Genomic DNA, 18,502 nt, shown 5'->3' with positions numbered 1-18,502 from the left:
GATGGGTGTGTTGCCTTCCCCTGATCACCTGGTCACCTCCTGCCCCTGAGGGCTCCTGGACTGTGAGAGGAGGCAGGCTGGGCTGAGGGATTCCCCCATCCAGTGCATGAATTTTCATGTATCAGGCCTCATGTGTGTGTGTGTGTGTGTGTGTGTGTGTGCATGATTTTAGGTACTTCCATGTGACACTTATTAAAATAACCACTCATAATCACTCAATGGCAAGGATTTGGAAAACAGGGAACCCTTGGGCACTGTACAGGATAGGGAATGTAAACTGGTACAGCCACTAGGGAAAACACTATTCAGGTTCCTCAAAAAGTCAAACATAGAACTATCATATGATCCAGCAATTCAACTTCTGCATATATATTTGAAGGAAATGAAACCATTGTCCCAAAGAATTATCTGCAACCCATGTTCACTACAGCACTGTCTATAATAGTCAAAACATGGGAACAACCTAAGTGTTCATTGACAAATGGGTAGATAAAGAAAATTCAAGATATGTCACATATGTACAATGGAATGTTATTCAGCCATTAAAAAGGAAGGAAATCCTGCCGTTTGATACAAGGATGGAACTTGAGGGCATTTATGCAAAGTGAAATAAGTCAGACATACTTATTATCTCACTTATATGTGGAATCTAATAAAACCAAACTTACAGAAATAGATATCAGATCTGTGGTTGCCAGAGGCAGGGAGTGGGGAATGTATGAATTAGATGAAGATGATCAAAAGGTACAAACTTCCAGTTACATGATAAATAATTTCTGGGGATGTCATTAATATACAACACGGTGACCATAGTTAACCATAATATCTGTATATTTAAAAGTTGTGAGAGTAACTCGCATAAGTTTTCATCACAAGGAAAAAATTATTACTGTGTAAAGTGTTGAATGCTAACTACTTTCACTACAGTAATCATTTTTCAGTACATACACATAGCAAATCATTATATTATATAATGTTATATGTCCAATTATATCTCAGTAACACTGGGGAAAAAATATAACCACTCAAGTAAGAACCTGTTAATATTTGCATGTTAATAGACTTCATTAAAAAGCTATAACTTGTTCCTGAACTTTAAATTAGATGAGCTGAGGAACATCTGTATCATCTTGGAGACTATAGTATATATTTGAACACATTTGGGAAAAGATCAAACCAAAATCATGGTCCCATCAAGCACCTATCATTTTCCATGCTCTTCTTGAAGGCCTCCAGATCAGGACGAACTATGGGCACAAGGCCTATGCAAGAACGGAGAGAATCCTCTTCAGAACCAAAACCAGTATAAGGTGGAAATTCCTTTTTTCTTTTTGGAGGAGTTGGAGGCTTGCATGGAATTGAGGGAAAGTTCTCTAGAACAAAGCAAAGGCAAATGAAACATCAATATTATTTTTGCTCTGATTATGGCTGTTTTGAAAGGTTTGTTATGTTTTCAAGATGAACATGGAGATATTTGTAGACTATTTTAAACTCTTTCAAACAAAACACAGCAAAATCCTGTGAGGGTAGGTTTCAATCATGTTTACAAAAACCACAGAACTCACTCAGTAATCGTCATTGGTTCAAAAGGAAGAAAAAAAAAAAGAAACTATGTCAAATAAGTAAACATTTGTCTTTTGTTATCACATCCCATTTCTGAATATTTTTGTTCATCCTGATTTTTCCAGTGATGTGAAAATTCAAACTTAGAAATGTATTCCACCCATTCCATATTTTAAACTATAGTTTAGCTCTCTCATATCTTTAGTCAACACTCACTAATCAAATTCCTTTCCAAACAGGATAGACTCCTCACTATTCTGCCTTTACCTTTCCCATCCACTGTCCCCTCCTGCTGTACACACTGTAAGCCCTCTCCCTTTTCCTCAACTCAAGTCCAGACCACACCCCTTCACTATCTAGTTCAACAAAAACCAAATTTTTTGTTACCAACCACTGCTCCAGGTTGCTCTTGCCACTGCCCACAAAAGGACTACCATGTATTAAAAAAGTGTCATTTGTAACTGAAAGAAATTCATATAAGCAATGATTTCCTTTTCCATTGCCAAAGTTCTAATAGATGGAAGAATCCAGCTTTAGTGCACACCTCTGTAATTGAAAATGTGCATAATTTGTCATCCAGGACAAACTAACTCTTTAAATTAAAGGACATTTTTTATACTGATTAAAAGGTTAAGGGTTTGAGGCTATTTCTAATTCTAATTTGAAAAGTTCACATTTCCTTAGACTTCCTCACAGCCTTTGTGTGAACTCCTCTCAAGCATACTCCCCCATATTAATCTGAGAAATCTAACCAAAAGAGAACACATATTGAATAGCAAAGTAATTAAGAATGCATTCTACACTTTCCTGTATAATTACAGATTTCATAACACAGTGTTGTTTTCTCAACTACATAATTTTTGCAACAGATTTAGGTAACAAAAGAACCAATTTAGTGTTCCTCTGCACCCACAGTGCCATCTAGTGTATAAAAGTTGAGAACTGTTCACTCCTCGTGCCTGACCTAACACCACATACACCTTTTTGGGTATTCTGACTCGAGATATAATTTCCCTGGGTAATCGCTACAATGCTTTGTACTTGCACCTGAATAAGTTCCCTGACTTTGGTTTTCCATCATCCTGCATTTTTCAGGTATTAAAAAATATTTGGTGAATGAATGAAAAAGTATACATTTCTGTACAAAGCATCTTCCCAAATATCTTCTTAAACTGACACTGATGGATCTTTGAGACACATCTGTTTTTCAAATAGTCTGATTCCTCTAGTTCCAAGCAACTTGTAAAAATATGTATATTGAATGTCTATTTGCAAACAACTAGGTTCCAATAAATTTCCGGAGATGTGATTTATTTTTAAAAGGAATCTTAATGTTCATTCACAGTGATTTACTAATTGCCATCTCAGTTGGAAACAATGCTAGGAAAAGCCTTTAATTACCTCAAAGATGATTTTGTATGTTCTAGTGAAGCAGATACAGACCCAGGTTTAAGGAGACCTAAAGCTTAAATAATTTGGAGAAGCTCTTCAAGACAAAGAATGACAAATTATTAAGACAAAATTAGGCCCAGAGCTTGAACTAGGGCCCCTGCAAAGGAAGAAGCCTACTTGTACCCAATGCCTAGGTCAAATGATTTAGATGGGATGTTCATTTTGAAGTCAAATGATTATAAAATCCCATAGTTTTCTAGTTCTAGCTAGAAATCCTTAGACATCATCAAACTCTCAATCCTCTTCACTTCATAAGGGAGGGAACAGAGGTAAAACTGTTAACTCCATTGAGGCCATATAGTGAGACTAGTATTTCATCCCTGTCACCATATCTTGGAATGGCTAATTTGCTCAAATGATCATTAAACTCTCATCCTGGATGTCCTGTTGTTTCTAGCACCAAGAGTTCAGAGATGGCTAGAGGTGACTCCATATCAATGTTGCTTTAAGTTTTTGCTCATCCTTAATGTCAGCACCACCTATTAAGTGTTGATAGGCAATGCTAGTTTGGTTATCCCAGCCACTAATAATTAATAATAAGAAAGTCTTCTTATAGACAAAAAACAAAAAAATAAACAAAACAAAAAAACAAAAAACAAACAAACAAAAAAACCCACAATAACCCATGGAAAGAATTCTAAGCACAAACAGTTTACATTCAAATCCCTGTCCCTTCAGTGAAAGAAACACCTGTTGGAGCCTCTGGAGTCTTTTCCAACCTTCATGCTACAGGAAAGTCCGACAGGTCTCCATCTGCCAGTCCGTGTTCATCCACATGAAATAATGAGGGATTAATATGATACAGCCCACAAGTAAGCCCGGGCCAGTGGGATGACCAAGTTGCCTAGTTGGGGGAAGAGAGGTCACAATAGACCATTTTGTGGAAGAATTCTATGGAATCACCTTCTCCTTAGAAATCTTAAATGCATTTAAAAAATCATCTTTTTAATAATCAGATTGGGTTTTGCATGGGGGTACAGATATCTCTTGGATTTCTATCAAGCCCTCTGCTTCTACATAAATAGAAAGCTTACTCAAGTACCTCTCTTGAGACTGTGGCCAACTCCTTCTCTTAGTCTGTTTGCCATTTTTTCTCTCCCCAAGTATGTTGTGGTATCATTGGTTAAGAGAAAGTACTAAGCACCAGGTTTCACAGTGCATTAGAAATCTCTCCCTGGTTTCCTCTTAGGGAGGCCCCTAGCTGTGTTGCTGGTGCTTGTTCATGACTTCCTGCCTGTGGCATTATAGAGTGGAGACACCAGGTATTCCACTGACCACAATTATGGACAAGGAAGGCAATATAACTACAATTATTAATGGGACTTTGTCCTGGTTTGGGCATCAAGAACACCAAAATATACTGCATAGAATTTGGTCATTCTTATGAATTTAGAACCAGAATAATTATAAACAAAATTAAATTGTCAAAAGTAACTTAGAACATTAAGTATATTAATTTAACATTACCAAAAACTCAGGGAAAGCAAATAGAAAGAGTCTAAGAGAGTATTTATTCATTGCCCGCCTAGCCCGCATCAGGCATATAATTTCTAGTCATTAGTTACATTAAGTACACTGTTGTTACTCAAGAAATGTTGTGTAATAATAGTGTCTGCTAAGTGGGAGATTTAAACATATGTTATGAGAAATATAAAAAGCCAGCATGACTATAAAATGCATCATAATTTACATTTGCATAATTTTCTGTTCAAATGCATAATGCTCATATTATAGTCGCTTTAAAGGCATAAACTACTTTTTATATGAGTTTATATAGTAAAATCTTAACTAGAGAAAAAGATTTAAAAAAAATTTTTAAACAACAATTCTAAGTGTTCAACATTATTTTCTAATTGACAGATGCATCACTTACGAATTCCATATTTAGTCCTATAATAAGTCTTGGTAAATTCATCACAGTCACAAAGGAGCACTTTTCTTCCCCACACATTGATGCTGGCTCCTATGGTCAGGTCAGTATCTTTGTAAAAGTCTTGTACTAATTTTGAATCCTAATGAAAATAAAGGAACACAACACTGACACCACAGACCCTCCAAACATCTAACCCTTACCAAAGGAAAAAAAGAAATTTTAAAAAACTCAATTATATCATTTATAGCCAAATTTTTTAAATCAAACCTAAAGACAACTAGTTGATACTAACTTTAAAAAAATTATTTTAGCAATGCAGTGCTACTCAACAGCAATGCAAAGCATATGTTTACATATGCACTTAAGCATGGTTATTATTGAAAAATGGCAATGCAATGTGTACACTTATTAACTTCTCTCACAATCAGTCTCACAAGGGAAGAATATGTAACTCACCCCACATTTCAGGTTCCAGGGATGTCCCATTGAAACAGTAATAAAATAAGGTTCCTCACCTTGAATTTATCCAACATGTAGCCATGCACTCGGCTTACATTATAGCCATTATACACATTGAGAACTATTCTATCTGTTACGTCTCCTGGTTGATGGACTCCAGGTGGGCCATACTGGAAGACAAAAACCAAAGCAAGGTGTGGTAGACAGTCTCTAAATACAAAAAGGGGCTCAAGTGGGAAATATGCATTGCATGGTCATCCGCAAGAAAACAAGACATTTACTTTATCTACCTGTCCCTGTGCTTCTTCATCCCCTGCAGGCTGGACTATCCTCCGCCCATCCATCAAAGCCCTGGGAAACTTCATCTTTCCCCACGACCTCTCCCATTCTACTGGCCTGTCCCTAATTCAATGCTCCATAGCACCTACCCGCAGGATTAAACCACTTTTTGTGGTTCTCTAGTTGCTTCATCTTTTCCCTTCACTGAGCTATTATACAAGCCATGCCTTGCCTTATTTTCTTTACTCTGCTTAGCATCCCGCCGGATCCTGAACCCAAGAGGTATTTGCTGGCTGAGAGAGACAGTGTGGTAAGATAGCAAGAACAGAGTGTGGTCAATTTCTAACAGAAACCATGGCGTGGAGAGAGCCAGAACACTCCTCAGTTCTATACACCCTGGAGGTGGTCCAAGCAGTTGCATAAGCTTCAGGAAATACCTTAATTAACTTACAGATTCACAGTAATCAGTTTATCATATACAGATGAGAAATGTGAATCATCTTGGATATGCGTGACATAATATGTAAGTGCAAATGTGTGAATATATTATCTATGGGGCATAAGTAAGCCACATAACATAGAAAAACAGTACATTTGGACACAAACTGTCTCTTCACCACTTACTAGCTACAGGACTTGGGGCCAGGCTTTTATCTTCAGTTTCATGTAACCACATAGTACTTATTTCTTGCTTTCTCAAAAGATGTTTAGGGTGCCAGGGGAACACCTACCACTACTGTATCTTTCCCCCACGAGAAAATGCAAAGCTGTCACTGCTGCTAGCCATTAGCTAGTTGGTGATTGGTGGTTACTCTCAGAAGAGTCACTCGTGTGTGTGTGTGTGTGTGTGTGTGTGTGTGTGTGTGTGTGTATGTGTGTGTACACATTCACAACACAGGCCAATACCATGGGATCTCCTCAGGAGGATACAGAGGCCAAAGACCAAAATCTCATTCAAGGCCATAAGCAACTTTTTGACTAGAGAGTCATTTACTTTCATAGGACTGAATAGGTAATTTCTCATCCATTTGACATTTTCCCTTTATTTGCCTTATGCCCAGAATATTCCAACTACAATTTGTCACATCCTCTGCATTACTTTCCAAGATGGATATTAATATAGGGCACAAAATATGAAAGTTTTCTAAACTCTTGAAATAATGTATGGTGACTGTCATCACATAGTCATAACACATGACATTCCAGTGAGTGAGCAGTCTCTCAGCCCACAAGCAAACTCAAAAAGTCGTTCTGTGTCCACCACTCACCTTGGGCAGCTTTCCCCTCTGGAGGAAAAATGACATAGGATCCCGGCCTGAGTTATGGGGCAGCAATTCTTTGATTTCAATAGTGTCATCAGCCAAGAAATAATGCAAGATGAGTTGTCTGAAGTCCCCAAACATTGAGGCTGTGTCATCCCACATACAGAAGAAGCGCAAAACTTTCCCATCATACTCAAGGAACTCTTTCAGTGTGTTGAATGAGTCATAGGGACGTAATGGTCGCACATAGTCTAGTATCTGAAAATGAAGAAAAGTTTCATAATAGTTGTGGTTTGGGTATAAGCACCTAAGCACCTCTGGGATGCAAGCAACCAAAGAACATAAAGATATATTTTCCATAGACTAGTCTATATTTTTTTATTTCAACTAACACTGATGTATAACCGATTATATATATATATATATATATATATATATATATATATATATATATCCACATACACACACAGAGTGGCCAGATTATTTTGCGTTCACATATCATAATAATCTGGCCACTCAGTGTGTGTGTGTGTGTGTGTGTGTGTGTGTGTGTATATGTTATAACCAGTACATGTAACCAGTTTCAACCTTAAAATATAATCAAGTATTAGGAAGCTTTCATATTAAACATTATTTTAATGCACTAAAATTTATTCCTATCATATTTTTAAAAACTAATTCTTCTCAGACTTCAAATTCTTGTTTATGAAATGACAAAACTAATGCATAGTGACAGAAATTAGAATAGTAATTGCCCCTTGGTAGTGGATTGACTGGAAATGGGAACTAGGGGACTTTTAGCGGTGATAGAAATATTTTACATCTTGATTTTCATGTTCGTTACTAAATTGTACACATATTTCAAAACATGTTGATCTGCATGCTTAAAATCTATACATCTCTGTTAATTGTATCTCAGTTAAAAATTATCTTTTCGATAAAGATTCATATCTGAATATCCTTCTTACTCATCCAAAGGTTTTTGTGAAGGTAAAAGGGAAGAAATATATTCATGGTTTCATTTTGCTCAAAAGCTTTAGATATTTAGGATCTGAAAGTACCATGGAAACAGAAGCAGAACAAATGGAAAACTTCCCAGTCAGCACAGAGCCACTGCCTGGGCTCTGTCCCCCAACCCAGGAACCACTAGCTCTGCAGTCTTGGTGCAACTCTTCTCCATTGGTAGTTCCCAGCCCAGTCTTGGAGCAAAGCTGCTCCACTCTATCCAATGTAACCAAATGGGATTGGAAGTGCTCATTGGCAAGGGAGATGTAGTTTCACATCAATTTATGTAATCTGGTGTGTCAGTTCTCAAAAATTTGTACCTGTCCAGGGCAGTCTACATGCAGACTTATCCCAAGAAAGGAGGGAGACATAATGGCCTTTCAGTGGCTCCCCAGTATTATCCCTGATATTTTTAAAATATATATTTTATTGATTTTTTTTCAGAGTGGAAGAGAGAGGGATAGAGAGTTAGAAACATCGATGAGAGAGAATCATTGACCAGCTGCCTCTTGCACACCCCCTACTGGGGATGTGCCCTCAACCAAGGTACATGCCCTTGACCGGAATCGAACCTGGGACCTTTCAGTCCACAGATCTACACTCTATCCACTGAGCCAAACCAGTTTTGGCTATCCCTGATATTTAAATGAAATTGTGGAACCTTTACTTTCATTGATTGGAAAAATATTTCTTCAGCATTATAAGGCTTCTAAGACATGTATTATTGCTTACATACTATTGGGGCTCTTTTCAGTTTAAGTTAAATGATTTTGTTTTGTTTTGTTTTGTTTTTAATCCTCATCAGAGGATACTTTTCCATTGATTTTTAGAGAAAGTGGAAGAAAGAGGGAAAGACAGAGAAAAATATTGATGTGAGAGAAACACATTGATTTGTTACCTCTTGTGCATGCCCCGACCAGGGCCTGAGCCCAGGAGAAGCCTGGAACCTAGGTAAGTGCCCTTGACTGGAATAAAATTCAGGACTCTCTGGTCCGTAGGCCAATGCTCTATCCACTGAGCAAAACCAGCTAGGACAAGTTAAATTTAAACAATGAAGCAAACACTGGGGAAGTAAAAGCATTAAAATCAATATAAAAGCTTCTTATTAAACTCCTAATTTTCCACAGATTTCTATATCTATTAAAGAACTTTCTCCCCGAGGGAATAAATGCAAAAATAATTCTCCCAATCTGAAAGGAAATTACTTAAAACATTTCTAGGATGTTCTTGGTATTTATTCTCCATTCTTGGCACAAAAGAATTTTTTCTTTATAAACCTATGAAATTGCACAGTGCTGTATGCATTTCATATAATGCATCATCATTCACAATCACTATCATATAATACCAACTGTTAACTGTTACTAAATGAATGGAGCTATATGTAAAAGGTGAGAATTCTTATGGATCCATTTCTTTTAGGTTCTTACTGTTGGTTCTAAAGATGTATATATCTAGACTCGTTCATCTAGGACATTTAGAAAAAATAAAAATGAAGCAAAACCACTAATCTCTTTGCATGACAATATACACTGAGTGGCCAGATTATTATTATCTCTGAATGCATAATAATCTGGCCATTCAGTATATATCCTATATAATAAAAGGCTAATATGCAAATTGTCCCTTCTACCAGGAGTTTGACCAGCAGGCAGGCCAGCCAATGGCCCATGTCCCCTGTCCCTGGCCAGGCTGACCCCACCCATGCACAAATTCATGCAATATATATATATATATATATATATATATATATATATATATATATATGACATGCATATATGTGTGTGTGTGTGTGTGTGAATATACATACATACACACAAAGAGTGGTGAGATCATTATACGTTCAGAGATCATAATAATCTGTCCACTCAGTGTACACAGGTATAATGCCACAAAGATTTCACCTTGGATACTCCAGGATTAACAATATATATTTTTCAGAAGGGTTGTATGCCTACAACATTAAAGAGTAATTCTGCTGGGGCTAGAAGGCAAGAACAGATGAATGATTCTACATGCAGTTTTTAACAAGAGATTAAAGCAGAATCAAAAGAGAATTTTATTCTAACTTGGATATCATCTTTCTGCAAGGAAATGAATTACAAATTTTATAAACAATAAAAATGAGATTAATCTATAGAGGCAGAAAAGAATAGTGGTTAACCCTGGGGAGGAGAATGACTGATTAGAAAAAGGCATGAGGGTACTTTGAGGGGGGCGGGTAAAAATGCTCTATATCTTGATTTTGGTATAGATTACATGGGTGTATGTATATTTTAAGACTCATCCAACTATATGCTTAATTTCTGTGAATTTTACTATGTATAATCATACTTCAATAAGAAAAAGGAATCCCTAGCTGGTTCGGCTCAGACTGAAGGGTCCAAGGTTTGATTTCGGTTAAGGGCACATGCTGGGTTGTGGGCTCGATCCCCAGAAGCAATGTGTAGCAGGCAGCTAATCAATCCTTCTCTCTCATCACTGATGTTTCTATCTCTCTCTCTCCCTCTCCCTTCCTCTCTGAAATCAATTTAATATATATATGAGAACAAATGGCAATAATAAAAATCAAGTAAGAAGCAAAAAATTTGAGTTCAAATCCTAGAAAGAACATTGACTAGGTATGTAACCTTCTACATGACACTTACCCTTTTGGGTGTTCAGATTATTTTATAAAACATAACATTTGTACCAAGGGGTCATTTAAAAAAAAACTTTAGAAAGAAAACAGTGATACAATAAATACTTATTCTTTCCTCCCTACACTAATCGGGGTCATACTTTTCTTTCATAATGGGGTAACATCAGAATCATGGCCCTCCTTACTCCTCCAGAACATCTCTGTATCTGATGCCACCATAAAGAGAGGTGGGAGTCCCAAGGTAGAAGGAAAAAAGCAAAAGATGTACTCAAGGCTTGGTTTAGTAAAGCAGTAGAAAAGAAGCAAAAATTTTTCCCAGAGTTAGGGAACTAAAATGGGAAAAGACAATGCCAAAACCATTTGGCTCAGTGGATAGAGTGTCAGCCTGCGGACTGAAAGGTCCCAGGTTCGATTCCGGTCAAGGGTATGTACTTTGGTTGAGGGCACATACCCAGTAGGAGGTGTGCAGGAGGCAGCTGATCGATGTTTCTCATCAATTTCTCTAACTCTCTATCCCTCTCCCTTCCTGTCTATAAAAAAACAATAAAATATTCTTTCTTTCTATCTATCTATCTATCTATCTATCTATCTATCTATCTATACACATATGGAAAAGAAAAGCCAGGTAAGTGTGGATTCACTGTCAGAGACAACGAAACCAACTGCGGGTTCTTAGAAATTGTCCCATGTGGGTAGCTTACTGAAGACTCCTACTGCCTGAAAGGACGTCTCCATGGAGAGAAGCGTGGCCAGGGGCAGTGAGTGAGACTTTCTAACACAGGCTGACAGCCAGTGTTCCCTCCAGCCCAAGGAACAAGTGGACAACTCCAGCAACTGTTGCCCTCAAAGTTCTTTCACATCTGCATCAGAAGTAACCAATACCCTCTGTTGACTGAAGGGATTCTCATTTTGAAGAAAAGAACTCACTATATATCAACTTCTTACCTCTTTCCGCAACTTTGTGTAAGGATCATCTGGACACTTTCCCGGGGGGTTCAGTCTGACTCCTACTTTCTTCAAAAAGTTTTTTGTGAATGTATTACAGTCATAAATCTTGAAAGTCCGGCCATAAAAGACAACATCTATGTTGATATTGAAATCATGTATAGTATAAAACTCTTCAGCATTAGGAGGTGGGAGAGGAATCCGGTGACGCCGGATGGAAGTCCCTGTGATGTGAAATAAAATACAATTGTTTCATCATGCAGCTAACAAGAAAGAGGTCACAGCACATATCAGTAACAGCCCCAAATACTTTCCTATAACAGTGATCTGGGCAAAGGGCTATTTCTTGGAGGCAGCATTAGTATGTTCAAACTCTGAGGAAGCCAGAAGAAGCTGAGACTTCTGAGGTCCACAGTTATTTGACCAGTCTTACATATTATTAGAATTGCCTAAGTGGTACTAGGGAAGTACTTTAATAAACCATAAAGACAAGGGTAGGAGGGAAGAAGAGGGCATAAAAAGTGAACACACCAGACACTGTCATCATGCCTTTTTCCAGAACAAGCATGGTCACTTTCATCCAATGTGAGCATACTAAAAAAGGCACTAAGAGTTTGCCATGGCAACAGCTTGCAATGATGCCTTTTTCTTCCCAGTTTCTGTGTGTCTCTTTAGGTCTTGTGTTCTAAGCTGTGAGAAAGGGAGGGTGTGGGAGGTCTCTGATATGACATTGTGGAGGAAGGGACAACCACTTGGATGGTGTGAGCACCAACCACCTTAAATGGCAGTTACTGGAAGAAATCCACTTGAACTGAGTTGGCGGGTGCTACATGGCCTCCCGTGCTGGGTGTAGGGTTCACATCCTCACCAACAGAGGGTCTGCATCTGTGTGTACACTGCCATTCAATGCTGAAGCCACTGAAGTTGATGTAACACCAGTAGTGTGATTAATGACAGGTTTTTTAACTCTAAGATTGCTATGCAAATTATCTGATACCTCTTATGGTTATTGCCAGGATTGAGTAAAATGCATATACACTTAGCATTAGATTATAATAAGCATTCTGTGGAAGTTAGCTGCTGCCATTGCAATTGTTCTTTCACTTATTCACTATAGTATCTTAAACACTTTGCACAATGCTTTGAGCACAATAGGCATTCAAAAGTATGTGTTGATATACTCTGGTTTCTTTTCAGACCAATTACATCTTCCACCTTTTACAAAAAAAAAAAAAAGTGTGTTGAATAATTCTGTCACTATTTCAAAAATCAAAGCAATAAGATCCCCAAGCAGATTGTTTACACAAAATGTATACTACTCTTGGCTCAAAAATATAAGGTAATAAGCTGCATTATGGTAGGTGACAACACTACGATTTACAGATCCTATAAACATAAATGACTTTATGCTGCTTTGAAGCTTTGTAGAATCTTCTTTCCTCTACCACCATCTTCTCTCTTCTTCTTCCTCTGTAGCCTCTTTCTACCTCCACCCAACCATACCCACAAAATGAGCATTATCAGAGGCTCCATAGTTTTAGACAGTGCCCTGGGACAAAGGTTCTGATCTCATCCCATATTTTGCTTCCAGCCATATAATGTCCATTCACTTCTCTTGAAAATATGGACCCCAAACACCTAAGTGCACTCAAAATGGTGGCTTGCCACTGGATTCCCTTCCTAGATAAGGGTACCAACAACACCACATCACACAAGGCAACTTACCCAAACACTGCTGAAACCTGCTGTCAAGAACTGTTTACAGTTTGTGACTTTATCCTACTTGCAAGCTAATGAGTTAGCCTGCCAAACATTCAAGAGATGCTTTGGTTATAAACAAGGGGCAGTTTATTAACAATAATACTAGTAGTAAAAACATCAGCATTTCTTGCACCCGTTTTCTGAGCTTCAATTCCCACAAGTGATACCAGATCCTGGTAACTCCTGAATACACGGTGGGTTTCAGGAGAGGAACCCCGAGTGTAGGGAATCCAAATCTTTTATAATGGGAAACAATCATTCCTGCCTTTTGTCTCAGAGGAAGACATTGCTTTTATTAGACTAGACCTGTGTTCGGCAAACTCATTATTCAACAGAGCCAAATATCAACAGTACAACGATTGGAATTTCTTTTGAGAGACAAATTTTTTAAACTTAAACTTCTTCTAATGCCACTTCTTCAAAACAGACTCGCCCAGGCCATGGTATTTTGTGGAAGAGCCACACTCAAGGGGCCAAAGAGCCGCATGTGGCTCGCAAGCCGCTGTTTGCCAACCATGGGACTAAACAGTAAGCATGTCTGTGCTTTGTTATGGAATGAAACACCACCTCTACTTTCCAAGGCTATGAGCAAATCAGTAACTTACTCCAGAGGGAGATACTATCTTTGTCTTTCAAATCTGTTTGCTATATAAACATCCTTGAACAGAGAGTAGTTGGTGCCTCTGCTTGCATGATCTACAGAAGTGCAAGATACCCATGGAGAATTATCTCTCAACATAGCTGACTAACTTAGGCTTGACAATCTACTTCAAGAGTAAAGGGGCCTGACTGGTATGGCTCAGCGGTTGAACATCAACCCAGGGACCAAGAGGTCACCAGTTCAATTCCCAGTCATGGCAAGGGCACAGGCAAGGATTTTAGGCTTCATCCCCAGTTGGGGGAGGGGCATGCAGGAGGCAGCTGATTATGTTTCTCTATCATTGATGTTTCTATCTCTTTATCTGTCTCCTTTCCTCTCTATAAGAAATCAATAAAACATACTTTTACAAAAAGAGTAAAGAGAAAAGACAAGCATAGCAAACTGGGGCTCTAATGGCTGAAGAAAAATTGGCTTGTGTGACCTCTGTGTATAAGTGTTTCAGTATAAAAATGTCATGCAACCTTTTTCATTTTATATAGCACTGAGAATTGCACCTATACCCAAGTCTAGAAATACTCATTAAGTATTCATTACAATTTATTGGGGAGCATTTAATGAATATCTTTATGTGCCAGGTACTGTGTTAAGCTCTGTTCCATTATTCTACTAATCATCTTTCCATTCTGTTGAAAGAAAATTTACTGAAATCATTTTCATCTTCTTTTCTTTGTAGCAATTTTTAATTACTTCGTACATTAAATTAAAAAAATAAAACTATAAAATTAGAACTGGCCTTCAATATTTTTAAATGTACTACATAAAAGATGAAATAATTTCACTGCAAAAAATTACATTCCAATTAGCCTTTAATTCATGCCACTGAAAATAGTATGCAAATTACTTAATCATTCAAGATTAGACATTTAAAACAAATTGCATACTTACACATCTATGAAAGCATGGGCATTTCAGGTATTTTCAGAAACCATTATATACCACTTTAAAAATACTTACATTGTGACAGTTTTCTTAAATACATAAGATTTATTCAGTAGTCAGGAGCTTCTTCAAAAATTCCATCTATCTTACATTTGTACTTCATTATAAAAATCCAAATAAGCAATTTCTATTCAGTAAGATTTTAAATAGAAATCCTATATTTTCCTAGGTAGGAAGAACTAGCCCACCTACTGAGCTTTCAAATACTAATCATCATCATAATTATCATAGCCCTAAACTATGCTTTCATGTACATTTTCTCATGTAATCTTCAATAATCCCAATGAGGCAGATAATGCATGAAATGAAAATATTCAGCTTATGGATAAGAAAACCAAAACTGGACTAGCTAAGTGGCGTGCCTAAGATCACACCCTAACAAATGGCAGAAAAAGATCTTCAACCTGGGTTTTCAAGCTCAAAGTAAATACCATTACTTTCTACAGCTTGCACTGAACTATATTTCACTATACTGAAGCCAACAATTAATTAAGTGAAGGAATGTTGCTATATAAACATCTTTGAACAGAGAGTAGTTGGTGCCTCTGCTTGCATGATCTACAAAAGTGCAAGATACCCATGGAGAATTATCTCTCAACATAGCTGACTAACTTAGGCTTGACAATCTACTTTAAGAGTAAAGAATCAGAAATTCTGGTGGTAGGTCAGAAGATTCTAATTATCTCTCTCAACAGAAAACTGGTATAGCCTTATCAGAATATCATAACACATTTATAATCATTATCATTTCTTTAGCATAGATTAATTTGGACATGGTAGTATTTGACAAATAATTTTTCTATTAGACAATTAAAACTATTGGGGTTAACCTCTGATATTCTTGGCTCAGTGTAAATTATTTAACTACATTGCAACAAATTCTACAAATATAACACATCTAACCAAAAAGAGAATAATGTCCTAGCAGTAAATGAAAGCAAGCCTTGAAGTGCAACAGTGATTTGACTTACAATACACATTATCTCTCTGAAAGCCAGGATTCAGGAACATTACAAATAAGTTCTGATTAGAAGCTGCATATAACTGAATGCCCGTTATGGCACCTTGGTAAGGGATGCTTCTTTGTTTTTGGCTTATTCTAAACTCCCCTCTCCCTAAAAACTTTACATAATAGGAGGGCAACTAAAAGGGAGGCTAAATCCAGGTGCACAAATTTCTAAACATTCTGCTCCACACAAAAACAAGCAAACCAACAAGTGTATCTGGCCTCCTAGTTCATTTGGAAAATATTGAAACCCTTAGAAAGTGACAGGAAGACCATCAGTGTGCAGCACCTAAATGTGACTCCTAGCCCCTTCCCAGGGCCCTCAGGAACATGAAAAGCAGTCCCAGACCACTCAAGACACAACTGAAAGAACTACTACACACCCCATCCCAAGTCAGGGCCACTGATTCATTGTGTTTTCTTTTCGCCAGTTTTTTTTTTTTTTTAATTTAGAAAAAGGCTAAAGAAGGTACCGTATTTTCCGGCGTATAAGACGATGCCCCTAATTTTATAGTTAAAACATAGGTTTAGGCCTATATTCGCTGTATAAGACCACCCCCCACTTCCGAGGCAACACCAGTTCTTTTTTTAATAGACCGCCTCTCTGACTCTGGCCAATCTGAACAGGCTTTTTTTCCGTTTCAAGGTCGTCTTATACGCCGGGAAATATGGTATTTAAATTATTTTTCAGAGTATCCTCTATTCAAACATACTTTCCTTCACAAAAATCATCATATTAAATTTCAAGAGAGATTGTTTTCTCACTAAACAAAGCTTGGTTATTGACGTTTGCTTTCCACAGGACTTGCTAGAGCCCATCAGGTGTCTTTTTTTTTTAAACATATTTTATTGATTTTTTACAGAGAGGAAGGGAGAGGGATAGAGAGTTAGAAACATTGATGAGAGAAACATACATCAGCTGCCTCCTGCACACTCCCTACTGGGGATGTGCCCACAACCAAGGTACATGCCCTTGACCGGAATCGAACCTGGGACCCTTGAGTCCCCAGGCCAACGCTCTATCCACTGAGCCAAACCAGTTAGGGCCCCATCAGGTATCTTCACTCTGCTGACAAATTCGGCTCGTTACATATCATGGTTACTATGTATCCTATACAAACCCCTTGAGCTGTGTCTTCACTCAGAGAAACCACATCATCAGAATGAGCCAATCAGAAATTCTGAAATTTTCACAGGATACTTTAGAATTGTCTTTTACTCAGGGTTTGTTTTTGTCTTTTCCCCCTGGGTGTTTATGAATAACATTCCCTACTATTTACATAAAAATCATTTTGAAATAAATCACTATGACTATCTTTAATTTGCCTTTGGAGTCTGCCTATGTGAGATTTGAAACCAAGAGGGTGAAAAATTGAAAACTCTTAATAAAAGAAAGGATCTTGCAATTCATTTGTTTTCTTGGATAGTTTAATAAAACCAAGACTCACTGGGCAGGTGCCAGTGAGCTCCAGGAATATGAGTTTTCACTTAAAAATAATAAAAATCAATGCAAGTCACTAATGCAGGTTCGGGATGTCCTAGACTTCCTGTCCATCATTTGTATAAATTTGGCGTCATGTAGGGAAGGTAATCAAAAATAAGGAAAGCTTATTTAGAGAATATCAGAGTAAAGCATTTAAGTGTAAACTTACAAGAAAACATTTTTTTTACTAAAACAATACATCACTTACCTAATAGACACACTTATATAAAATACATGCTCATGGAAATTAAAAATTATAAATTTTCTTTCTTTTCTGAAATAATTCTTCAAGCATTTTCTAATACATTATTGTAAACCTTTAAAAACTGCCTTATACATGTTAGAAATGACTCTAAAGAGTCAGAGAACTCTTATCCATTTACAAAATAAAATGTCACTTTCAACGTTAAAAATTTGTGAAAACCTTTTTTTAAATATCAAGGCTGCCTTAGCTGGTTTGGCTCGGTGGATGGAGTGTCTGTCTGCAGACCAAAGTGTCCCAGGTTTGATTCTAGTCAAGGGCACCTACCTCAGTTGCAGGCTCCTCCCAAGCCTGGACCCTGGTCAGGACATGTAGAGGAGGCAACCCATCGATGTGTTTTTCTCACATTGATATTTCTCTCTGTCTTTCCCTTTCTCTTACACTCTCTATGAAAATCAATGGAAAAATATATCTGGGTGAGGAATACACACACACACACACACACACACACACACACGAAAATCAATGGAAAAATATATCTGGGTGAGGAATACACACACACACACACACACACACACACACACACACACACACACTAGTGGCCCAGTGCACAAAATTCATGCATGGGGGGGGGGGCTGTTTTTCTCAGCCCAACCTGCACATGCTCCCATCTGGGGGATTGAGCCTAAATCGGCAGTAAGACATCCTTCTTGCAATCTGGAACTGCTGGCTCCTAAGCGCTCACCTGCCTGCCTGCCAAATCACCCCTAACCACTCTGCCTGCCAGCCTGATTGCCCCCAACTGCCCCCCTTCTGGTCTGATCACCCCTAAATTCCCCCTCTGAGGGCCTGATTGTCCCCAGCTGCCCCCCTTCTGGCCTGATTGCCCCCAACTGCCCACCCTGCTAGCCTGATCACCCCCAACTGGCCCCCACTAGTCTGCTGCCCCCAACTGACCCCCCAGCCTGATT

The 18,502-nt window shown here is 37.9% G+C and overlaps 1 protein-coding gene across 1 annotated transcript in view; it reads right to left on the bottom strand.

The window, feature by feature from the left end:
- The window catches only part of EFHC2 (EF-hand domain containing 2), a 138,716-nt gene that overhangs the window by 72,596 nt on the left and 47,618 nt on the right, over positions 1-18,502 (bottom strand). Inside the window, exons 4-8 of the mRNA XM_045570435.1 lie at positions 11,480-11,703; positions 6,895-7,146; positions 5,404-5,517; positions 4,889-5,027; positions 1,202-1,373 (exon numbers count right to left, since the gene is read on the bottom strand). Coding sequence (XP_045426391.1) covers positions 1,202-1,373; positions 4,889-5,027; positions 5,404-5,517; positions 6,895-7,146; positions 11,480-11,703 — 901 coding nt within the window. The remainder of the gene's footprint in view (positions 1-1,201; positions 1,374-4,888; positions 5,028-5,403; positions 5,518-6,894; positions 7,147-11,479; positions 11,704-18,502) is intronic.

The sequence above is a fragment of the Pipistrellus kuhlii genome, unplaced genomic scaffold (genome assembly GCF_014108245.1).
Source record: "Pipistrellus kuhlii isolate mPipKuh1 unplaced genomic scaffold, mPipKuh1.p scaffold_m20_p_32, whole genome shotgun sequence".
Classification (NCBI taxonomy): domain Eukaryota; kingdom Metazoa; phylum Chordata; class Mammalia; order Chiroptera; family Vespertilionidae; genus Pipistrellus; species Pipistrellus kuhlii.
Note: the sequence above shows the minus strand (reverse complement) of the source record. Positions and strands in the feature narration are given on the sequence as shown.